The sequence below is a fragment of the Phascolarctos cinereus genome, unplaced genomic scaffold (assembly GCF_003287225.1).
Source record: "Phascolarctos cinereus isolate Bilbo 61053 unplaced genomic scaffold, phaCin_HiC Scaffold_9;HRSCAF=440, whole genome shotgun sequence".
Lineage (NCBI taxonomy): Eukaryota > Metazoa > Chordata > Mammalia > Diprotodontia > Phascolarctidae > Phascolarctos > Phascolarctos cinereus.
The window spans coordinates 20,674,635-20,700,380 of NW_027556402.1; the positions used below are offsets into that span (position 1 = coordinate 20,674,635).

The 25,746-nt window shown below is 40.1% G+C and overlaps 1 protein-coding gene across 1 annotated transcript in view; it reads left to right on the plus strand.

The window, feature by feature from the left end:
• Positions 1–25,746, plus strand: part of SCD5 (stearoyl-CoA desaturase 5) — an 85,709-nt gene that overhangs the window by 56,122 nt on the left and 3,841 nt on the right. The window contains exon 4 of the mRNA XM_020988410.2: positions 18,693–18,925. Coding sequence (XP_020844069.1) covers positions 18,693–18,925 — 233 coding nt within the window. The remainder of the gene's footprint in view (positions 1–18,692; positions 18,926–25,746) is intronic.

Here is a 25,746-nt window from a genome sequence, read left to right on the forward strand (position 1 = left end):
TGAAGGTTATAAAGACCAGCTTATAAAAGACAAACAGGTTTTTATATTTTAATCCTGGAAGTAATGGGAACTCACTGGAGTGGATTGAATAGGAAGATATAGCCAAAGACCCCCATTCTCTGTTGTGTTTCAGCTGCCAAGTCCATTGTTCTTTGCAAGGTGTTGCTAGTCATTTGGGAACATGTCCGCAGCTCAGACAGGTGGTATTTGAACTATTTCCAGTCACCCTAACCTCAGGAGCAAAGAAAACATGGTGGTCGAAGCACTAAGCTTTTCCTTCAACTGCTATTTCCAAGAAGACTGCTCCTATAGCATTATGTTTCTTAAAGATTAAATAAACATTTAATGTAGTGTTAAAAGGAATTGGTTTTCTTGAAGAAAAAACATCAAGGGACTTTGTTGTGAAATAAAAACTAAGTATTTCCTAGCTTTATTTTCTTTTTCAATGGAGTTGGTGTTCTTTCATTGCAAACATTCTCCAATGACGTTGTTAAATCATGTCCAGAGGGATAGAGCTAATGGTGATTGAGATCCGCAGAGCAAAGCCTGCTAGAACATGAAGGGAAGGGAAAATTAATTTCCATCTTTGAGAGGTCCAGCAGATTGGGATTGTAAAAAATTCCATACCACAGAGGCTGAACAATAAATTACAAGTCAGCTGATGCTGAGGGAGGGTCTGTCACCAGTATCTTGCTCAGACTTGTTTGGTTGTGAGGACTAACATGAAATCACCTTTCCCTTCTCCGTCAGTCAACGAGCATTTCAGTACGACGTGTACCAGGCAACGTGCTAAGTTCATTTCAGTCGCCTTTGAGTCTAAAATCATATCATTTACCACGATTGTTGTGAAGATAAATTGAGATGATAAACACTTTGCAGGCCTTAAAGTACTATATAAATACTAGCTGTCATTCTTCTTATTATTATTTCTTCAGTCTCAATGTAAGGTCATGATATCTATTTCATTGTCACTGTAGAGAAAGTAGTCAGAAAACTTCTGGTTAAGATGGCGACACACGGAGTTCTAATCAAATCCAATACCTTTGACAAATCCAGAGCCAAGATTTTAAAAACTCCCAAATGAAACAATGATCAGTAAAAACCAATAAGGAACTATTGTAAACTCATTTATCTGATCTAGTACTTTTCAAGGTGGCAATCAGAAAACTGCAGGCCTTGTGAGCAAGGGTGCAAGGAGAGCTTAGGGACAACCCAATATTCTGCTATGGGGCCCGAAGGCAGCCAAATCTTGCACTGCCCTGTTGGAACACTAATAGGGGCCAGAACCAGCAGGTCTGGTCCCCCATCAGAGCCGCAGAGGTGTCCAGACATGGCTGTAGCCTAGTCTAGGTGTTCTAGCTGCAAAATTCAAGCAACGGCCATTTTTTTTTTTCAGAATGGAAGAGGACTCTGAGACCTTACTGAGGTCCACTGCACATGGACCTCTCATTCATCCCTCACTGAAAGTCAGAGAGAGAGAGAGTATTATTGTCTATTCTGCTTCTTAACTTGAGAAACCAGTGCAACCCTTCTGATATTTGGTCACATTTGTCCATATTCCCAGTTCCACATAGGTCTCTGGCCTTTTAGGGAAGGTTCAAGAATTACTCTTTCAAGTGGTTCCGCTAGGGCTAGGCACCAGTCACAACAAAGTCCATATGGCACAGTTCCCATCAGCTACCCACACACCATAAAAAAATTCCAGAGAGTTCCTTCAGCTTAGTGTTTAAACAGTCCCCATATCCCAACGTTTAGGTAAGGTCCAAATAGGCCTGCCATAGCCAGTGGCCTGGAGATCAATATCATTCCCAATACAAAAATTATACAAATTTAGCTAGTGAGTTTATAGCATTTAATATCTTCAGGGCAAGTTTTATTTTTAAAGACACATCTGTCTCTGGTTGCTGCATGTCTATAGACAGTTGATTCTCTAATGCTCCTGGGACAATGACAGGAGCATCGTAGTGATGGCCAGCACAAGGATTACTGGACACATGGAATAATACCTAGGACTCACCTTCTACTGCATTCTGCTTCCTTTCTTTCACTATGGCCACTACTATGCCACATATGTAATAGCCCAGACCTGACTTAGGCTGGATTGGTGGTTCAAGTTCAAGTCCGAAATGAAGTGAGACACTTGTAAAACATGTAACAGTTAATAAAAAGAGGCTTATGTGCCATAGCAGGGAAAGGATATTCAGCAAAGATACAAGACTGTGTCATTTTTGTATTGAACATCTTTCTCAGTTCTGTGTGTTGACCATGATAATAAATCCATCTGAAGCTTAAGAGTGTCCATTAACTCTTCACGTCCTGACTTTTTGGTATGGAAAGAACCAGGAAGTTCATCAATGGTACATGCCTTTAGACCCCGAACCAATTAAATCTTGAGGATGATTTCAGCATCTTTAAGGAAAAATTAGTTTAGTCTGCAAAGCTCCTACATCCAAAGCCTCCAAGAAAAATATGAATCAGTCCCAGGCCTTGGAAGAGCTCAAAAGGGATCTTGAGAAGCAAGTAAGGGAAGTAGAGGAAAAACTGAGAGTGATGCAAGAAAATCACGAAAAACAAGTCAACAGCTTGCTAAAGGAGACCCAAAAAAATACTGAAGAAAACAACACCTTAAAAAATAGCCTAGCCCAAATGGCAAAAGAGGTCCAAAAAGCCAATGAGGAGGAAAATGCCCTAAAAAGAAAAATTGGCCAAATGGAAAAGGAAGTCCAAAAGATTACTGAAGAAAATACTTCCTTAAAAATTAGAATAGAGCAATTGGAAGATAGTGACTTTATGAGAAATCACGACACAGTAGAACAAATCCAAAAGAATGAAAAATTAGAAAACAATGTGAAATATCTCATTGGAAAAACAACTGACCTGGAAAATAGATCCAGGAGAGAGAATTTAAAAATTATTGGAGTATCTGAAAGCCATGATTAAAAGAAGAGCCTAGACATCATCTTTCAAGCAATTATCAAGGAAAACTGTCCTGTATATTAGAACCAGAGGGCAAAATAGAAATTGAAAGAATCCACAGATCTCCTCCTGAAAGAGATCCCAAAGGAAAACTCCTAGGAATATTATAGCCAAATTCCAGAGTTCCCAGGTCAAGGAGAAAATATTACAAGCTGCCAGAAGGAAACAATTCAAGTACTGTGGAAACACAATCAGGATAACACAAGATTTAGCAGCTTCTACATTAAAGGACCACAGGGCATGGAATATAATATTCCAGAGGGCAAAGGAGATAGGATTACAACCAAGAATCACCTACCCAGCAAAACTGAGTATAATCCTTCAGGGGAAAAAATGGTCATTCAGTGAAATAGAGGACTTTCAAGCATTCTTGATGAAAAGACCAGAGCTGAATAGAAAATTTGACTTTCAAATACAGGACTCAAGTGGAACATGAAGAGGTAAACAGGAAAGAGAAATCATAAGAGACTTATTAAGATTGAACTGTTTACATTCCTGCATGGAAAGATGATATTTATAACTCATGAGACCTTTGTCAGTATTAGGGTAGTTGAAGGAAAAAATTATATGTCTGTGTATGTAGATAGATAGATAGAGGGCACAGGGTGAGTTGAAGATTAAGGGGTCATATCTGGAGAATAAAATTAAGGGATGAGAGAGGATTATACTCGGAGAAGAAGAAAGGGAGAGGTAGAATGGGGTAAATTATCTCACAAAAAACAGAAAAGAAAAGTCTCTTACAGTGGAGGGGAAGCAGGGGAAGGTGAGAGGGAATGAGTGAATCTTATTCTCATAGGATTTGGCTTAAGGAGGGAATAACATACACATTCAATTGGGTATGGAAATCTGTCTTACCCTACAGGAAAATAGGGGAGAAGGGGACAAGAGAGCAGGGGGTGATAGAGAGGAGGGCAGATTGGGAAAGGGGTAATCAGAAGTAAATACTTCTGAGGAGGGACAGGGTCAAAAGAAAGAATAGAATAAATGGGAGGGCAGGATAGGATTAAGGGAAATAGAGTTAGTTTTTCACAACATGTCTACTATGGAAGTGTTTGCATAACTGCACATGTACAACCTATATTGAGTTGCTTGCCTTTTCAATGAGGGTGGGTGGGGAGGGAGAAGAGAGAAAATTTGAAACCTAAAGTTTTAAAAACATATGTTTAAAAAAATATTTTCACATGCTACTGGGAAATAAGAAATACAGGAAATGGGGTACAGAAGTCTATCCTGCCCTACAGGAAAATAGAAGGGGAAGAGGATAAGAGAAGGGGAGAGAGATAGAAGAGAGGACAGACTGGGGGAAGGGATATTCAGAATGCATGCCACCTTGGATGGGGGGAGGGGGGAGATAGGGTGAAAATTTGGAACTCAAGAACTTGTGGAGGTGAATGTTGAAGACTAAAAATAAATAAATTTATATTAAAAAAATAAATTAAAAAAAATTAGGTTAGTCTGAAAGAAGTGGACCTTCAGATAGTGCTCCTATCACACCTCCTTACAACGATTCCTTGTGACAAAGATTTAGAAGGAAAGAAAAAAAAATTAGCAAAAGTTAGTCATTAAACATTTATTAAGCACCTATTATGTGCTAGGCACTGTGTTGGGATACCAAGAAAAGCAAAAGACAATCTCTGCCCTCTAGGAGCTTACAATCTAGTGGGAAAGACAAGACGCAAACACATATGTACATACAAACTATATATAAGATAAATAGGAAATAATGAACAGAGGAAAGGCACTAGAATTAAAAGACACTGGAAAAGTCTTCCTGTAGTAGGTGGGATTTAAGCTGAGGGCAACCCAGGAAACCGGGAGGTGGAGATGAGGAGGAAGAGAGTTCCTGGCATGGGAGACAGCCAACAGAAATGTCCAAAACTGAGATGGAAGCTCTTGTTCATGGAACAGCCAGGAGGCCAGTACCACTGCATGGAAGAATACATGTAGGGTGGGGTGGGGTGGCACAGGTGTGGGTTATTTATAAAGGACTTTGAACACCAACAGAGGATTTTGTATTTGATCCTGGAGGTGATAGGGAATCACTAGAGTTTGCTGAGTAAACAGACATGGTCAGACCTGTGCAACCATACTATGCCTGATGGCACAGTATGTGAAGTATTTCATACCCATGGTTATTCACCTTTGCAAAGAGAGTAGGAAGTAACTAAGCTTCATTTCTTATCTCTGTCCATGATAAAGTCATTTGCAGTTGCTTTAAAAAAAATTAAACATTTTATTTTGATGTGGTAGATCCTTCTCCACAGAGCCCTTTACAAATTTCATTCTCTGAACTAATTTTATCACTTGTTAATAGAAATAGATCCCTGTATTTAAGCCAGGCTTTATTGGCTCTAAGTATTGCCTTTGCTTGCATTGTGGTGACTGTACGTATAGTTCTTTTGGTCCTTTCTTTGCTTTGCATCACTTCATACACATCTTCCCATGTTTCTCTGAATTCTTCATATTTGTCAGTGTTTACTGTGCAATAGTATTGCATTACATTCATACACCGGAATTTAATCAACCAGTCCTCAAATTTGGGGCATATATTTCATTTCTAACTTTTTAATATCCCAAATTCTGCTGCTATGTATTTTTTTCTACACCTGAGTATTTTTTCAGTCTCTTTGGGAGATGGTCCCAAAAGTAGAATGTCTTGGTCAAAGGTCATGAAAGATTTAGCAATTTTTTCTTGAATAATTCCAAATATATTCCAGAAGAGTTGAACCAATTCTTATCTCTACCAGTAGTGAATTAGCAGGTCTGTCTTCCAACAGTACCTCAAAATCAGATTTTTCCATTTTTTACTCACTCAGTTAGCTTAACGTATATGAGGACCTCAGAATTGTTTAATTTACATTTCTTACAGTATTAGTGATTTTGTACATATTTAGGTGGTAACTATACATTTCATTTTTTATTTAACAGCTGCATTTTAACCACTTCTATCAGGGAGTGATTCTTAGTTTTATAGCCTTGTGTCAATTCCCTATAGATTTTGGATGTCAGACTTCAATTAGAGCTATCTAATACAAAGATTTTCTCTAGTCCATATCTTTTATTTTGATTCTAATTGAAATGATTTTATTTGTGAAAAGCTATAAACATTTTGTAATTGATGTAATTTGTATTGTTATTTGTAATACCTTCTATCTTGTGTCTGCTTACAAAATTTCTCCCCATGCATACCTGTGAAAGACATAATCTTCCATTCTTCTCTAATTTTTGTTTTAATAGTATACCTTTTGGTAGCTACATTATAGATCTATTTGGAATTTATTGTTGTGTGTGTTGATCAAATCCTTTTTTTTCCACCAGTTTTCTCAACAAAGCAGGTTGAACAACAACAAAAAATCTCTTTCTCAGTAGTTTGTGTATACAAGTTTATCCAATATTAAACTCTTGTGTACTTTGGGTTCTAGATCTTAGCTATTTCTAGATCTAGCCTTTCACTGATCTGCTTTTCTATTTTTTTATATAGTACCAGAGAATTTTGGTATTTTCTGCTTTGAAATATAATTTGCAAGCTGCTAGTATTAAACTCTTTTCCTTCCTCTGAAACTTTTGACTTTTTGTTCTCCAAGTGAATTTTTAAATGTTTTGCCTAATTCTATAAAGTATTCTTTTATTAATTTAATTGGCATGTGATTAAATCTGTAGAATAATTTGAGTGGTATTACTTTATTAGGCATGACTTATTGAAAATCTGTCTATTTAGGTGCTCTTTTTTCCCGAAATTACTTTGTAGTTATATTTATATAAGTCCTCTATATTTTGGTAAGTTTGTTACCAGATTTATCTTAAATGTTGTTATCTTAAATGAAATTTCTCTTTTGGAATTTTCATCTGGAAGAGGGTAACCAGGATGGTAAAGGTCCTTGAATTCATGACAGCTGAGGATGGATCGAAGGAACGGGGCATGTTTAATTTGGAGAAGGTTGGGGGGAGACATGTTAGCTGCCTTCACATATTTGAAAAACTGTCTCTCCAGATTAAGACTGGTTCCGTTTGGCTACAGTAGGCAATGGTTGAGTCATTGCAGTCGTGCCCAGCTCTTCATGACAATCAGAAGCAATTGATAGAAGTTACGAAGGAACCAATTTAATCTTGATATCAGGAAAAGCTTCTTAGCAATTAGAGCTATCTAAAAATGGAACAGACTGCCTAAGGAGGTGGTAGGTTCCCACTCCTTGGGGGTCTTTAAATACACACTGAGACAATCACTTGTCAAGTATATTTTAGTGGAGGATTCCTGTTTTGTCTCTTCCAACTCTCAAATTCTGTGATTCTTCTTAACACTCTCTTTATTAGTAATATACAGGAACTCTGGTAATTTTTTATCCTTTCAAAACTTTTTTATTTTCAGTTCAAAATTCTCTCCCTCCCTCTTCCCTACCACCCACTGAGAAGCTGGTAATTTTTATAGATTTATTTTTTATCCTGATAATTTACCGAGGTGATTCATTCTGCCAATGAATATTTTTGTGGCTTCTTTTAATGCTCTGTATCTCAGAATCTTAGAGACAGCAAGGACTTCGGAGGCTAACTAGTTTGACCCATACCTGAAAACAAGAATGCTGATGAGGAATCTTCCTGTCTTTGCTTGCAGCTCTCAAGTAAGAGGGAACTCATAACCTCCCAAAGCAACTCATTCTACTTTTGGATAACTCTAATGTCAGGAAGTTTCTCCTTGAAACAAATCAGAATTTGCGTCTTTGTAGCTTCCTCCCACTGAGAGCTTTGCTTTCTACAGTGAAGAAAAACCTTTCAAAATTTCTCTTCCACATGATATCCAGAATTGAAGATAATACTCCATATACAATCTGACTAAGGTGGAGTACAGTAGTATTATCAACATCCTTTTCTTGTATGTGCCTCTTTTCCTCCCAACCCCACTTTTGGAGGCAATTTGGGTCAAGTGACTTGTCCAAGGTTATGCAGCTAGTAAGTATCTGAGGCCGGATTTGAACTCTGGTCCTCCTGACTCCAGGGTGGATGCTCCATCCACTGTACCACCTGGCTGCCTCCCATGCTTCCCTTCTTAATTCTGCCTAAGACTGCATAAACTTTCTTGGCTTCCAAATCACATCACTGACTGCTACTGAGCTCACAATCCATTAAAACTCCTAGATCTTCCTCAGTTGTATCTTTGCCAGTCACATCTCTCCAAGTTTTTAACTTATGAAGTTTATTTATTAAATTCCTATGTAAACCTTCTTACGTTTACTCCTATCAAAAAAAACCTTATTGATTCAATTCATTATTCTCACTTGTCTAGATCTTTTGGAATCCAGTTCATTAGTCTCCCTCTCAGCTTTACGTCACCTGAAAATTGGGTAGCTATGCTATGTCTGCCTTTTTTCCAGGTCATTGATAAAGAAGTCAAATGGCAAAGAGCCAAACACAGACATTCCTCTGGAGATCTTCCAAATGGACATCAAGCAATGAATGACTAATTTTTGGGTCTAACCACTGCTCAGAATTCACCTTGTAGGTGAGTTCAAAGTCTGGAAAAATTTTGCTGGATATATATCCATAAAAAGTCAAGAATGCCACCGAGCAGGAAGGCAACAATGACCTTGCCCCCCTGGTCTTTGCTTTTACTCCTGTATATATTTTTTTTATCTTCCCATTCATCTCCATGGGAGACCAAAGGAGTTTTGGATTTGAACCCAGAGAACCTTTGGCAATTTGCCTGAAGTTTTCTCCCTTTTGAAAAAAAAATCTAGGGACAGCTAGGTGGTGCAGTGGATAGAGCACTAGCCCTGGAGTCAGGAGGACCTATGTTCAGATCCATCCTCAGACATTGACTAGCTGTGTGACCTTGGGCAAGGCACTTAACCCCAATTGCCTCCCCACCAAAAACTAAATAAAAAAGAAAAAAATCCAGATTGAGAGAAATTTAACAATCAGAAATTATGCAGGGAGGCACAAAAATTTTTAACTCTAACTCTCTAATAGAGATGTGCTTTAAGGAACAGAAAACATAAATTTAGCAGCTCTGTGTTCCAAAGTACTTTGAGGCTTGGGGGAAGGAATCTCCTTTGGGAAAGGAAGCACCCATGCCTGTAAAGACTAGGAGAAATGGACTGATAATAACCCCACTTTGTGGGAGAAAAACCACTAGGAAAAAACTTAGTCTGAAGATTGAATGTTTTAAGATTTTTACTTTTCTCCTTCACTCCCCTCCCCCCAAGGTCTAGCAAAAACACCCCCCCTCAAAACCCCCCAAAAAACCCAAGTCTCTGGGCTTTAAGCTTGCTAAACAATGGTAGGTCCTGTTCTTTGTCCTGTGAGGAAGAGGTGGTTCCCAAATCTAAGGCTCCAGCTGAAGCCAGAAACTAGAAGCAGACGAGAGTTCCGCAATTTTATGCCCAAGTGGAGCTGTCTGACAGTGATCGTGGGACCAGCAGAGTGCTGTCAAGCAGCAGACACACATGCCCAGCCTGGCATAATGCAGTGTCTACACAGCAGTGTCTACACACTCAGCAGAAACTGCCTGCCCTGCAGAAGATCCAAATCCTACAGGCAGAAGCCCTGTCAGGAGCAGTGAATTAACATTTACAGAAGATATCGGTGGCACTGGAGCCCTGAAGGAGTGAGTTATCCTTATATGGTATGACCTACATGGTCACATGTACTTCTTAGGTGGGTATTCTGTTACAGCTGTACCTTAGTCACACATACTCCCCTCCACCACGGTTCTCTACTCATGTTTACTCTTCCCCTTGATGGTGTGTGTATTTATAGGAAAACATGCCTCAGGTTTTGGGGGAAGTGGAGATAGGAAATATTTTCATGCTGCTTACTACACTGTTTTCTTAAATGCCTTTGCTTTGAGCAAATTGTGTCCTCTGACTGACTAATATAGGTAAATGCATAGGTATGGGCTTATGAGTTATGGTTTTGGGTGGATTTGGACTCAATAAGTGTATTGAACATGGATTAGCTTTACCTGGGTGACCCACACGAAGTTGAGGGAGTGCCCCCCAAAGGGCTACAACACAGTTTATCATATATTTCCAACAGATGCCTTCCCTCCACTTTTGTCCTGTATCTCTCTACCTAGAGAATGGAAATTTGTCTCATCTTCTATCTACTGTGTTATATACACACATAATGCATAACTGATCCTTAACTATCAGTGATAATGGTGAGGAAAGATGAGGAGCAATGTTAAGACAAAATTGGAGTTCACAAATTCAGAATCCACAAACTTCAAAGTTTCAGATGTTGAAAAGTTAATAAAATCTTGCATCATACAGAAATTTGGAGGGATTTGAGTTTTAGCTTATTCCCTTCTTTGTCCACTAGCAGCCAAAGGTTCTAATTAGAAAAGAAATACCAAGAGAAAGGCCAGAGAAGACAAAGGGAGTTGGCTGACTGAGAAATGACTGAACCCTTGCTCCACAGCTCAGTAATCCACAGATATTCATCCATTTGAGGCTTTATCTGTCTTGTCTCTGCCCTGCCCGAGCACATCTGTAATTCTCAGAGTCAGTAAGGGGAAGTGGGAAGAAATTTGGATTTGAAGTCAAAAGATGCATATGTAGAAACATGGATACAAAGATCAATTACACCAATAGCCTCTCTCCTTCCTTCTCAAACTGCAACCCGGCCCCCCACCTCTGTGATGGAAAATGTGTTGTACCTGGATTCAGGAGAGACCTGGGTTTCCAACTTGGATATTTACCAAATGTGTAGGTGCTATATAAATGTTTATTTCTTCCTTACTTCCTTGTTTCCTTCCTTCCCAGCATCTTCCTTCTCTCCTTCCTTCCCCCTTCCTCTTTCTTCCCTCCTTCCATTCCTTCCTTCCTTCCTTCCTTCCTCCCTCCTTCACTTCCCTTCTTCCTTTCTTCCTTCATCTTTCCCTCCTTTCTTCCTTCCTTTCTTCCTTCCCTCCCTTCCTTCCTCCTTCCCTTCCTTTCTTCCTTCCATCCATCCATCCATCTTTCCTTCCTTCCTTCCTTCCTCCCTCCTTCACTTTCCTTCTTCCTTTCTTCCTTCCTTCATCTTTCCCTCCTTTCTTCCTTCCTTTCCTCCTTCCCTCCCCCCTTCCTTCCTTCCTTCCTTCCTTCCTTCCTTCCTTCCTTCCTTCCTTCCCTTTCCTTTCCTTTCCTTTCCTTTCCTTTCCTTTCCTTTCCTTTCCTTTCCTTTCCTTTCCTTCCTTTCCTTCCTTTCCTTTCCTTTCCTTTCCTTTCCTTTCCTTTCCTTTCCTTTCTTCCTTCATTCCTTCATTTCTGGCTTTGGTTTTCCTTTCAAGCCAGTCTTGGGAAAGAATCAACGAGAAAAAGAGATACAAAACCATGACAACACAGAACTGGCTTACAAACAAAAATAAAAGAGAGAACAAACCAATCCTTAAGAAAAAGAGACTGGGACACAAGCACACCTCTCCCTTATTGAAGAGGCAGAGAGAGGAGGAATTGCTGTCCTTGGGGCTCCCACTCTGTCTCTCTAGCTCATTAGCTGGTGATTTCTTCATTTTTCTTTCTTTGGGGAGCCTTCTACTCCTCTGGTCTCCCAGAAGCTGCTTATCAAACTTGCTTCCTGGGGAACACCCCTGCTCTGCTCCTTCTCTCTTGGCCACCTATCCATCCCCCCAGTACAACTGCCTGTACAGCAGTGAGGGCTTCAATGGGCTTGTGAGTCCACACTGCCTGCCTGCCCTGGCACACGCCAGCTTCCCCCATCTGGTGTTCTTGTTCCCGGGTCCATAGATCAGGCAGTAACCCCTGCCCTTCCTTTCCCTCAGCCTGGGGACAGAACTAAAGGAATGAGGAGGGCAATGCTGGGGTGTTTCTATCTTGATCAGCAGGCATAAATCTCCAGCATCCATATCTCTTTGGCAACCCCAAAGAGCATGATATAAATGTCAGCTTCTCTGAGGTCCAAGCAGAATGTTAGGATTAAGCTACATTCAAAGTTATAGAGAAAACACTTTGGAGTTAGAACTAGGCTAGAGTTTTGACTCAGGCAGTTATTGGTTGAATGACCCTGAGGTACTTTGAACCTCAGTTGTCATCTGTAAAATGGAGATGATAATATTTACACTAATGGCTAACATTTATATAGCACCATGCTAAGTACTTTACAAATATGATCTCACTTAATAATAACAATAACATTGGGAGGTATGTGCTTTTATTATTCTCATTTTACAGATGAAAAACCAAGACAAACAGGGGTTAAGTGACTTGCCCAGGGTCACACAGCCAGTAAGCATCTGAGGTCAAATTTGAATTCAGGTCTTCCTAGGTCTGAGTTTGGAGTTCCTTACAGAGTTGTTGAACACAGAAAACATGAGCTGTTATTATGATGTTATTACAATTTCAATTTCTCTTTGTCTTTGGAAAGATGGCTTCAGGAACCAAGTCCTCTCAGTGTCCAGAGCATTTGAAAGTTCTTTCTTCTTTATTTCATTTTTTCTTATGAATTTAATCATTATCAATACATACATATTTCAATATGCAAAGAACAAAAGAGGATTGTCAATAAAACGGTGAACTTTGGTTACAGTTTTTAAGTATATTAGAATTTTAAAACTAGCAACAAAATTGTCCTATGTCTCCCTCTACATTTCTTTGTGTTTTATTTTCATGTTTTTTAATGTTTTATTGATTCTCTTTTCTTATTAAAATTTTTTTTATCTTACTAACTCACCCCACCCCCCCAGTTAGAAGCCCTCTGTCGTAACACATACATTTAGTCAAGCAAAACAAATAAACACATTAGCCACATCTGAAAATGTCTAGTCCATGACCTTCCTGCCAAGAGGCATGCCAAGAGGCATGCTTCATCATCGGTGTTTTAGAGTTGCGATTGGTTACTGTTTTGATCAGAGCTTTGAAATCCTTTCCATTGAACTCTTCTTGAGCCGATGGTTACGGAGGTAACACAAACGGCGTGCTTTTCTCAGCCCATTTGCCCAAATCTTGGCTCGCTCACTAGCTGGTGAGCCAAATGTGTCTTTCAGTGTTACAGAATCCCAATTTGAATGGATGAAACAGAGCCATCATCTCTTGTTTATCTTGACAAAAGAAAAATCCCAGCGTCTTTCATTAAATCTCTAGACCATACAGGACATCCGGGTAATTGTTTTTCTCCACTTTCAAATGAAAGGCAGATAAGAGATGGTTTATAAGAAAGACAGATGTCAGTAAGGATAATGGGCTTTGCTTGAGTCACTGAGGATGTTTTGACAAATCACATTATATCACCATCAAGACTCATTTTATCTATGTGACAGGCTTGTTATTATTACATAGGGAAATTTAGTCTTTGAAGTAAATGACTTGGACAAGGAGAAAAATCCAAAGCTATTTCTTGGCAAAGGTTATAGCTTGTCAGGCTGATCATAATTTTTTTTTTGTCTTTTCTCCCAATGCACAGGTTTGGGTATATCATTCCATTACTCAAAAACTTCCAGGGGCTGACCATCCCCTACCACATCAAATATAAACTCTTTAACCTGTCATTCAAAGCCCTTCCCATGGCTCCATAAAACATTTTACCCTGGTTAGGAATGTGTCTAGCCCTGTGTTCTTAGACCTACCCAGTCTTTGATTTTTTTAAAAAAATATTTTATTTTTAATTTATGGAATAAAACAAGCATTTCCATAACACAGTGTAATAAAATGATGATTGCATATGAAACTGCAAATCTACTATGTACAACTTGCTATTCCTTTCAAATATACAACAAAATTATCAGGTAAATTTTCTTTTTTTTCCTCCTTCCTCCTCCCTGTCCTAGAGATAGCTACCATTTAGATACAAATAGGTATTTATATATATAATATATACACACATACACACATGTATATATGTATGTATATATATATGTATATACACACACACATACAAAATTGTTCTATACATACTTCTATTTATCAGTTCTTTCTCTGGATGCAAATAGCCTCTTTCTTCATATGTGCTTTATAGTTAATTTGGGTATTTATAACAGTCAAAATAATTTATTTGCTCAAAGTCATTCTTTTTTCTTCTATTTTTTTTCATTCTTTTGCTTTTGTTTTACTGACTCTTTTTGTTTTTTGCTAGGCAATAGGGCTAAATGACTTTGCCCAAGGTCACACAGCTAGTAAGTGTCAAGTGTCTGAGAGCAGATTTGCACTCCGGTCCTCCTGACTCCAAGGCTGGAGCTCTATCTACTGCTCCATCTAGCTGCCTCCCAAAGTCATTCTTAAAACAATATTGCTGTTACTGTATGCAACGTTGTCTTGGTTAATACGTGAATGGAGTTTCCAGAACCCACTCTATAGGAGAAAAGGGTTCCCCAAACCACCATCTCTTGCCTCGCTCTCCTAGGGCCCACCTCAGATGAATCAGTGAAGAAGGGATAAGGTCAAAGGAACTTTTTTACTAGTCCGAAGAGAAGTTTACAAAAAGCCAGGAAATAAGCAAAGTAACTACATATTGGACTTGGGGTGTTCTGGGGAACACCCAGAAAATTTATCACAGGTTCAAAGTCTTCTATGAGTATACATTTACTCAGAACCATGGCTCATGAGCCCCATTATACTAGTTAGCAGAACACATCCATTTATTAAGTCTTTTTTTCCCCACAGTTTTAAAGAACAAATCCTTTTATTAAGGGGAAGTTTGAATTCAGTTAAAGGCCCTAGAGGGCCACATGTGGCCTCAAGGCTGCAGGTTCCCCATCCCTGAGTTAGCCAGATGCAATTAGTTTAAATCTCATGCATTCCTGAAACATCAGAGTAATAAAAGTAATGTGCAACGAAGTCTCCCATAAATTAATGCACCATCAGGCTAGGAAGAATACATGGGGACACACCTATAGGGAACATGTGTGACCTGGGCACACGTGGAGATGCTACAGAGAGACTGATGTCTTCTAGTGATGTCATCACGCTGGTCTCTGCTAGATCTGCACCTGGGCATCGCACTGTATCATTCATGGAGCACCCCTGCTCTTCTGCCACTGGACAGCGGGCGGACACTGCACCCCGGCCCCCTTCACCCTGTCTTTCCTTCCTCCCCTTTTGGTTAATACGCCACTCTTTGAGTCTTTGTGGCAGCTCTATGCTATCAGAGTCTAGGCCTCGTCTCTTCAGGACTACCTGCCAAGCACCTCAGCTCCATCCTGATAGAGTGAGATGCCTAGGAAGCTTCTTCTTGATAACATAGCTCCTTAGTGATGGCCAGAGGCTGTAAGTCCCTCCACCCGGCTAACAGAAAACAGGCAGAGCTGTTTTTGCTGTTCAGTCATTTCAGTCATGTCTGACTCTGTCACTGTATTTGGGGTTTTCTTGGCAAAAATATTGAAGTGGTTTGCCATTTCCTTCTCCGGCTCATTTTACAGATTAGGAAACTGAGGCAAACAGGGTGAAGTGATTTGTCCAGGCTCACATAGCTAGAAAGTGCCTAAGGCTGGATTTGAACTGAGATCTTCCTGACTCTAGGCGTGGTACTCTACCCACTGCACTTCCTAGCTACCCCAAATAAACTGGCAACACCATATAAAGATAATGTTTGTTGTTATTATTTGGATTTCTACATGACCCCATGGACATCTAACATGGGGTTTTCGTGGCAAAGACACTGAAGTGGCTTGCCATTTCCTTCTGCGTTGTGTCCCCATTTTACAGATGAGGAACTGAGGCAAATAGGGGGTAAGTGAATTGTTCAGGGTCACACAACTATTAAGCTTCTGAGGCCAAATTTTAACTCAGATCTTCCTTACTCCAGGCCTGGTGCTCTACCCACTGTGTCACCTATCTGCCCTAGAACTCTCTAGGCTAGGATTAAACATTTTTATTTTAAAGAAAATCACAGTCATTTATCTTGGACAAAAATACCATTTAGGGTTAGAAATTTCTAACCTCCTCTCTGACTGTATGTATGTATGTATATATGCATACACACACCTACACATATGACACATATATGTATGTGTATGTGTAGTCTCTTTCTCTGTTTCTCTGTCCCTCCCTCTCTCCCTTCCTCTATTGCCCTCTCTTCTTTTTCAGTCTCTCTCTGTCTCTGTTTCTCTTTGTCTCTGTCACTCTGTTTCTCTGTCTCTATTTCTTGTCTGCTTCTGTCTCTTTCTCCATTTCTTTCTTTTCTCTATCTCCTTCTGTCTCTGTCTCTTTATCTCCTTGTTTCTCTGTCATACATATATATATATACACACACACATATACATGTACACGTGTGTGTGTGTGTGTATATATATATATGTGTGTATATATATGTATGTATGTATGAATTTAGGCCAGAACAAAAAGGTAAATGAAATAGGCAAAGTCGTTTTTCTCCACCTTTCTTACCTTTATTAAATCTGTCAGCAGCAAAACTTCTACATTTGGTCCTCTGTTTTGGCCAACGCAAAGCCTCAGCGTCTCCCTACATTCTGGCTTCAGGACCACTGAGGGAAGGTTTGATCAATTCATGTCTAGCTCGGTTCTTACTAAGTGAATGTGTGTAGTTCAAGGAGGCAATCAAGTCTAAAGACAGAAACATTCTCTTTCTTCCACTCCCCCTCAAAAAGCAGCTCATTAAGTGAGGAAAGACCCAACAAATGCTGGGAAAGTAGCAGGGGGAGAGGAAGGCAGAGGAGAATTATTCTGAGGGTTGTTAGCGGGGACTTTTTTAGATCTGAATGTTATTAAGCAAGGAAACCCCATGAGCGGTGATCTAAATGATTTGGGTTTTTTAAAGTGATTAGTTTTGCTAAATTGCAGTGGCATAACCCATGAGAACCTGGGATTGTAATTAACTGAAGCCAGCTGCTTGAGTCTTTTTGTAAGGGGGTGGGGGATGGGAAGGAAGGAGCCCACAACCCCAGGGGAAGGACTGGCAGGGACTCATACTAGAAACAAGGGAAGGCTTAGAAGTTCTAAGATGATCATATAGATGCATGTCTGGAGCTCAGGGAAAGATTTTCAAGGACAGCCTCAGGATTGTGACCCTGGCAGAATGTGTCTCTCTCTCCTGTCTGTCTAACCCTGTCTCTTCCTCTGTCTTACTATCTCCATCGCTGTCTCCTTCTCTCTGCCTCTGTGTCTCTTTTCTGTCTCTCTCATCCTCTTTCCCTCCTGTGTCTGTCTCTTTATCTCTGTCTTAATGTCTATCTCCATCTCTCTCTCTCCCTCTCTCTTTTTTCTGTGTCCCTCTGTCTCTGTCTGTTTTTGTGTTTCTCTGTCTCCCCTCTCCCCAGTGTCTCTTTCTGTCTTCTCTGTCTCTCTCTTTGACTGTCTCTCTCTGTTAATCTTTCTGTTTCCCTCTCTCTCTCCCCCCTCTCTCTCTTCATCTGTTTCTCATTCTCTGTTTCTCTCTGTCTTTGCCTTCATCTCTTTCCCTCCTTCTCTCTCTCTCTCTCTCTCTCTCTCTCTCTCTCTCTCTCTCTCTCTCTCTCTCTCTCTCTCTGTCTTCATCTGTTTCTCATTCTCTGTTTCTCTCTGTCTCTGCCTTCATCTCTCTTTCCTTCCTCCTCTTTCTCTCTGTCTCTCTTTATGTTTCTCATTCTCTGTTTCTCTCTGTCTCTGCCTTCATCTCTTTCCCTCCTCCTTCCCTTTCTCTTTCTCTGTCTCTCTCTTTCTTCCTCCCCCCCCTTCATTTTCTCTGCTTCTCTTTCACCTGCTTTCTGCAGAAGAGCATCCATTGGCATGGCATGAGGGAGACTAAAAAATGAGGAGCTCTGAATAATCCACTCATTATTTAATAAGACCCAGATAACTGGTTTTTCCTCTTTATCTTCTCTTGGTTTCTTTTTGCCTCAAAAAAGAGCTCGGTTTTGTGTGGCCAAGCTTTGTCACGTTGGATGCTAGATCTGGAACTGCAAGGAACGTAGAGGTCACCTAGACCAACCACTCATTCTAAAGATGAGAAAACTGAGACTCAGCAAGGCAAATGACTTAACCAAGGTCACACAGCATTCCAACTCAGTTCCAAGTTCAATGTTTTTTCCATTGACTACCCATGCTGGACGGTTTTATATGTTGATGTCCAGTACAGTGAAAAGAGCATGGAAGTCGAGGTCAGAAAACTCTGGTTTGAGTCTTCTGTGTCCCTGTAGAAGTCACTTAATCTCTTAACTCTGCCTGATTGCCCTACATCCCCTCCCAAAATGTGTTGTGAAGATCAGATTAGATTCAGGAGGACCTGAGTCTGAATCCTGCTCCTATTTACTAACGGTATGATCCTGGGCAAGTTGTTTGCCTCGCTAAGCCTCAGTTTCCTGACCTGTAAAACAAGGATAGTAATAGTATCTATCTCATTGTGAAGAGCAAATGAGATAATATACATAGAGTGCTTTGTAAACCTTAAATCACTATGTAACTGTTAGCTACGATGAGGATAATGATGATGATGTAAAAGCATTTGTAAAATATTCATGCAAATGTTACGGCATAATTTATTATGTAAGCTGTTTGAATGATTAGTTTTATATGTAAACAATTTATGGACAGGGAACATTCCTTTTTAGATTAATTTTTTAATGGTGATATATGACATGTATATAAGGAAGTGGTGGAAAAATACTGGTTGACTGATTCTTGAAAGTTGTCTAGAGAATGGAGGCACAATGGATTATCCCCTCTACAGGAGGTGTTAAAAGGGCTGGCCTGTTGACTGTCTCTTGGACAGGGATGGCCCCTTCCAGTAATTAGCTCTTCCTCTTCTTTTCCAGTGACAGTGAAGTCCTGCTTTTCTGCTGTCTTGTCTTTCAGGTACTATAAGACCACTGTGTTGCTCATGTGCTTTGCTCTACCCACATTGGTGCCCTGGTATTCCTGGGGAGAGAGTCTATGGAACTCCTATTTCCTGGCCTTCATCCTCCGTTACACCATCTCCCTCAATGTTACCTGGTTGGTCAACAGTGCTGCCCACATGTATGGCAACCGGCCCTATGACAAGCACATCAGCCCCCGGGAGAACCCATTTGTCACTTTGGGTGCCATTGGTGAGTGGGGGTATGAGAGTAAGGGAGCTCTGACATGTATTAGGTGGTGAGGAGTCATGGGGGAATCCTGAAGAGCCGTCAGTAATGGCTGAAGAAGTAGGTGTTACCCTCTCCACATGAACAGCTTTGGTTAGCCTTGGGCTTTAATTAATTGCTTTATAGAGTGCCACACAGCTATAAAAACAAAGACCACATCTTTGAATGAGAAAGGTAGGAAGAAAGGAGATCATAAGCTTTATAAAGATAGAAATAGTACAGCAGAGTTTTCTTATAAAAATCAAGAGCTCGTAGGCACACAAATTAACACCCCAGAGGATTAGGGATCAGAATGTAACTTGTAGTCCAGGTCCCACAGACTCTTGGCTCATATGGACCAGGTCTAATCTTACCCCCCAAAATCACATTCTCTCTTTGGTTCATCATGCCCCCACCCAGAGCTTATTCTCAGAAAATCTCAAGAAAGAGCTTGTAAGATAGATCCCCCAGATTCCACACAAATATTTAAGGTACTAATGCAGCTCTCAGGTACAAGAGAGCCTATATTTCACCCCATAGAAAATGGAGAAAATAAAAAGGTCTCAAAGGAACCTATAAGTAATGCATAAAACACATAAAGGACATATAACTCATAAATCAAAAATCACAATTCTCCCTCCTTTCTGGTGAGTTCTGCCTTTCATAGGCTCCTCTCTGAGGGCAAACAAGCTTGGAGTAACTTGACAGGAAATCCCCCAACATTCTGATGGATCTCACTTTTAACCCCATAAAGGTGAATATAGACATCTAGGCTCATGGTGCTACTCAGAGCTTAGACTGTCCCCAAATGGAAACTGCCTTCCCATTGGGAAACTGCCTTCCCATTCCCTGGGATTTCCCTCAGTTAACAACTTAAGGTAATAGTGGAATGCAAATACAGGTCCCTTGCTGACCTGTGGTCCACTGCTACTCTTCTAGCTACAAGAGCCAGGTGCTCAACCCTCTTCCCTACAAAAGGCTGGCACCACTCAGGTACTCTCAGGGACTCCTCCTTCTCTGACAGAAGCTTAGACTCTAGAACTCAAGATCTGAGGTGGCTTTAGAAGCCATCCCCCAAGGCCAGTGCTTCCTTGGAAATCTCCCAGCTCTGTTTCAAAGGCTGGATTCTGGGACCATGCTATGATGAAAATCTACCCTTCTCTATCCAAGATGCTGGGATTCAGAAACTTTCACCACTTGGGCAATGAGGTTCCCTCTTCACAGCTTCAAGCCTGGGGCCAAGACCTCTGCTCTAAGCCTTCTTGTGCCTTCAAGGCAGCCATTAATGGTTCCTATGGAGGCAAGGACCCCAGGTCTATTCATGAATCTGCTGCCCTCCCAGGGCTGCAGCACGGGCATGAGGAATATTCCCCTTCTATGTCCATTCCATAGGAATATAAGCCAACCATATCATTTTGGAGGCATGCCAAGTCTCAAAGACTTAATTGGGAGATATCCCAAGTCCCTTCAGTGATATGCAGTTGGGCATGTTCACATCCTCCATAGAAAGATACTTTCAACTAGCTGTGTGACCTTGGGAAAGTCACTTAACCCTGGGTGCTTCACCAAAACAAACAAACAAACAAAAGGTATTTTCAGAAGTCTCAGACAAAGGCTTCCTTTCTTGTAAGTTCATCAATTTGATTGGGAAACCTCCCTTGATCAAACGCCTACAGTAACAGTGGAATTGAACACAGGCATGATATAGAACCAGTGGTATTTATTGTGCAGTTTTACCTTCTTTGTTATTGTTATTATATCTTTTTTTATTGGAACTCCATCCTAACACTGTCAGTCCATATGCTTTTGATAGAATTTGGTAGAATTGCTGCCATTTATCTGATAATTGCATAAGCTGGGAAATGTGGGGAGAAGGTTCCCAGCAGATGTTTCAGCCTTGAAAACAGAAGACTTATGGGAAATATGACAGCTGTCTTCAAGTATTTGAAGAACTATGATGTGTAGATTTGTTCCACATGGCTTCTGAAGAGATATAGCCCCACCATCATCAACACCGACCACCACAAGTAAGTAGGCAAGCCAAAGCATGGCAGGGAAAAGCACTGCCATAACCACCACCCCCTCTCAGCCCTTGGTGTAGGTGACCCAAGAACACATTCCCAAGGTAAGCAGCAGCATCCCATCCCCCAAACCACCAGCTCTACATTCATCCTAGCCTCCGCTGTCACCATTCGGAAGACCAACATCACTGAAGACATGGCCGCGCGATCACCTTTACCACCAACCTCAGCTGTTAAGCAACTGCTACCAATGGGGTGGGCAAACCAGTCTAGCCAAAGCAGTGGAGGCAGACAAGGATTCTCATGACTGAGTCCTTGACACTTGTCAAATGGTTCGGTATCAGAAGCAAATAAGACTTTACCAGTTGAACTCAACATTGAAGAAGATGTGTTTGTACACTAGCTTTATCTCCACTCAATGCTCTAGCCAATCTGGATTGCTTGCCATCTGGACCTTGCCATCTGCCTTGCTGCAGAACCTTAAGAACCACTGGGTCTTTCCTTTTGCCTTGCATCCGCCTCTCCTTAAACATGTCATCTCTCTGCATATACTATCATCACATGTATACCAAGGTGGGAGATTTAAAAACTAAATTCCTTAGCCTGGAACAACCTCACCCCTTTTCTGAATTCTGTGTATGCCTCAAGGCTCCACTGAAGTCTCATTTCCCCCTGGGAAGTCTTTCCTGAGCATTGTAGCCTCTTCTGATTACAATAATGGCATTTACCAACTCAAAAGAAAGGAAGGAAAAAGGCATTCATTAATGTCATGTGCTTTACAAATTTTCCTCACAACTCTGGGAGGTAGGTAGTATTATTATCCCTATTTTGCAGTTGAAGAAACTAAGGCAGATAGAAATTGAGTGACTTGCCCAGGGTCACACAGCTACTAAGTAGCTGTAAGCCCAGATTTGAACTCAGGTCTTTCTGAATCCAGGCCCAGAGCTCTGTCCACCATGCCATCAGCTACCTCTGGGCAAATTGGAACATACAGTCTAATAAAGAATATTCCTTTGGTGAAAGATCCTTAAAGGACACTTTCCTTTCTTGAAATTGCTATTTCCAACAGAATTCAGAACATATGGTAACCAAATCTATAGTGTGGATTGTCCGTCTCATTCACTGGGCTGTTAGCATATGAAGTATCCTTATTTAGGATTTGTATCTTGAGTGTTTCCAAAAGGGACTGGAGGCAGCTTATAACATTAAACACAACACAAAGCGAGACGATTCAAAATAAAAATAAAAATAAAAATAGGACTAAATCCAGTTAACAGAGACAGAGCAAACTTTACTGGGCATCTGGAATGAATTAGTTGTTGCTATTAAGTCCCACATTTAGCTCCATTTCCAGGCAGCTAAGGCAAAGAAGGAATGTAGTTCTCATTGTTTAATAAAGTAAGTATGCAAATTCATCAGGAGATGAAGGCGTTATCCTTCCCTCCACTCTATCCGTCTTCTCTTCTGCCTATAACTGCCTCTCGGTCCTGGATGGATTCTTAGATAAGGGATATTGGGAGTATGGTAGACATCTCTTCAACCACTGTTCAGCAAACAATGAAGATATTTTATTTTAATGGACATTTCTTCCCTTGATTCTCTATAAAAGTGGAGTGTTGGATATGAATGTAACTCAATGAAGATTTTTCCTTGAGGAATAACAGCAACAAAATAGTTAATTAATAATAATAATAATAATAACAATAATAATAATAATGTATAGTTAGATTGTTTTCTTATGGCAATTTAACCTAGGGTAAGTTAACTCATTCAGCCTGGGAGTCTTGATCAGTGAATGAGCATAAGCTCACCTAACCTACTCTATCTAACCTGTCCCAGACCAAACTTCATATCCATCCCAGCTTGGACATCTTGTCCTGCCCTGATGCCACCCTTTGCCACCCTTCCCCTTCCATCTTTTGCTCTTGGGACAGTAATCAAAATAGCACTACCATCCCTTCTGGAAAGGGTCACTTAGTAAGTTGATAAACATTTATATAAAGAGACTACTACTATATAAAGCGATTACTACAACTAGCTGTGTGACCCTGGGCAAGTCACTTAACCCTGATTGCCTCACCAAAAAGCCAAAAACAAAACAAAACAAAAATAAAGAGACTACTACGTGGCAGGCACTGTGCTCAGCTCTTGGGGCACAAAGAAAATACAAGACAGTCCCCGACCTTGAGAGGCTCACGATCTTATAAGGGAGACAACACATAAAAAACTATGCATTAAGTTACACAAGGTAAATTGGAAATAATCAACAAAGGGAAGGCACTAGGATTAGGCGGGAACAGGAAAGGCTTAGTGTAGAAGGTGGAATTTTAGTTGGGACTTTAAGGAAGCCAGGAAAGCCAAGACACAAATATAAGAAAAAACTCCCTTCCCTGGCTACCACTCCTTTATCTGTGCTGTCTCTCCCGTTAGAATGTAAGTTCCCTGAGGGCAGAAAATGTCTCATTTTTGGTTTTGTATCCCCAGTGCCAAGTCCAAGCTTAGCACATAGTAGGCACTTAATAAATGCTTTCTTTAGTCATAATGTAGAGAGCCTCGAAGAATGAATATTTAACACTCCCATGAAACCATTTCTCTCAAATCTCAAACATTACAAGTGAACCTTTGGCAGTTTCTGAATCTCATTCAATCTGTGGTTGAATTTTTAAAGAAAACTTTAGAAAGTCTATGTGTTGAGGATTAAAGAGAAATATGTGTGCTCTAGATATTAGACATGAGTAAGGCAGAACTGACAATTATGTTGTGAAAGTTTAGAAGGCTGACACAGATCCACTTCCTTGTAGAGTTGTCTGTGGATAAGGCCAATATTTTCCCCCAAAAGGAACTTTGAATGTGCTCAGTCAACCCAGAATTCTATATCATAAAAGAAATATGAGATTGTTTTGGTCAGAGAAACTTTACTTAATTTTTTTGAGTGGAAAAGAAACTTAGTATGACTCCTGGAGAATGTCTGATTCTGAGGAAGACTCTATCCTGTTGGGTCTCATAGGATGAATTTTCTGGAAAATGCATCCCCAGATCACAGAATGAATTTACCTATTGAATGGACTTACTTAATGTTGTTGATTAGTGGAGAGCGTTTGCCAAATACCGTGTGGTTGGTTTTAGTTGCTACTCTGAGCCAACAGTTTCATCATCATTATCATCATCATCACTACCATCATTTTCCTCCTTTCCTCTTCCGTTTCCTCCTCTATCTCTACTTGTTCTCTTTCTTCTCCCTCTTCTTGCCTTCTCTTTTTAAATTTCTACTGTCTTTTGTTTTTATATCACCTTTCTTTTTAAATATATCTCTTCCTCTCCCCTACCTAGAGATCCATCTCTTGTAACAAAGAATAAAAAAGAAACAAGACAAAAAGGGTCCATAAAACTAACCAAAATAGCAGGTGATTGTGACAGTATGATGCAAATCCCCAACCTTTACAAAGAGGGAGGGAGCTGCATTTTCTCTTGTTTTCTTCGGGTAAATATAAGAAGATAATTTAAAAAACTAAATATAAAATATTTTATGAAAATTATAAAAGAAAAATATTATAAAATAAATATAAAATAAGAAAATAGAATAACATGTTGTTCGAGACTTTCTGTGGTTCTTTCTATTTACATTGTTGTAGTCATTAGGTATATTATTTTCCTTACTTCACTTTTCATCAGTTCATATGTCTTCCCATACTTCTCTGAATTCTCTGTATGCATCATTTCTAATGGCACAGTAATATTCCAATGCACTCCTGTGCCCCTGTTTTGGCCATTCCCTAATCAATGAGCATCTATTTTGCTTCCTGTGTTTTGTTATGATAAAAAGTACTGCTGTAAATATTTTGTTATACATAGGACCTTTCCTTCTCTCTTTGACAGTATGGCGTGGTGGATACAGTGTTGGACTTAGAGTCAGAAAGACCTGAGTTTGAATCCTCCCTCAGACACTTAGTGGCTGTGTGTTCCTCTGAAAGTCACTTAACTTTTCTAGACCTCAGTTTTCTAATCCGTTGGAGGTGATGATAGCACCTATCTCACTGGGTTGTTATGAGGATCAGAGGAGCAAAGGAGGGGATACACATACACACATACGTATATTTATATGAAAAGAGAGAGTGACAGAGAGATAGAGAAAAGAGAGAGGGAGAAAGAGAGGGAGAGAGACAGAGAGAAGAGAGAGGGAGAGGCAGAGAGAGACAGAGAGAAGAGAGAGAGAGAGGCAGAGAGAGACAGAGAGACAGAGAGAAGAGAGAGAGAGAGGGAGAGAGAGAGACAGATAGACAGAGAGAGAGAGTGAGAGAGCACACTTTGCAAACCATACCTTTTTTTAGGTCAATAGGTGTGGATATCGTTTCTTTATCGTAATTCCAATTGCTTTCTGGAACGATCAGACCAATTCACGGCTCCACCAACAACGTATTTACCTGTCTTTCCACAATTCCTTCAGCGTTGACTGCCTCCATCTTTTGTCTCCTTTGTCAATTTGCTTGGTGTAAGATGAAACCTAGAATTATTTTGATTTGTGTTTCTCTTATTATTGGTGATATAGAACAATCTGATATATGTCTGTTAATGGTGTCCAATTCTTTTGAGAACTGTTTATTCATATGCTTTTAGCACTTTTCTTTGAGGAAATATCTCTTGGTCTCCCATATTTGTATTTGTTCCCTACTTATCTTGAAGATCTGCTTTTTTCTTATGTTAAGAAAAATTACTATTATTATTTCTTATCATTGATTTGGTGACATATAGTGAACAATAGCTTAAATCTCTTTCTAATTGGAGGTG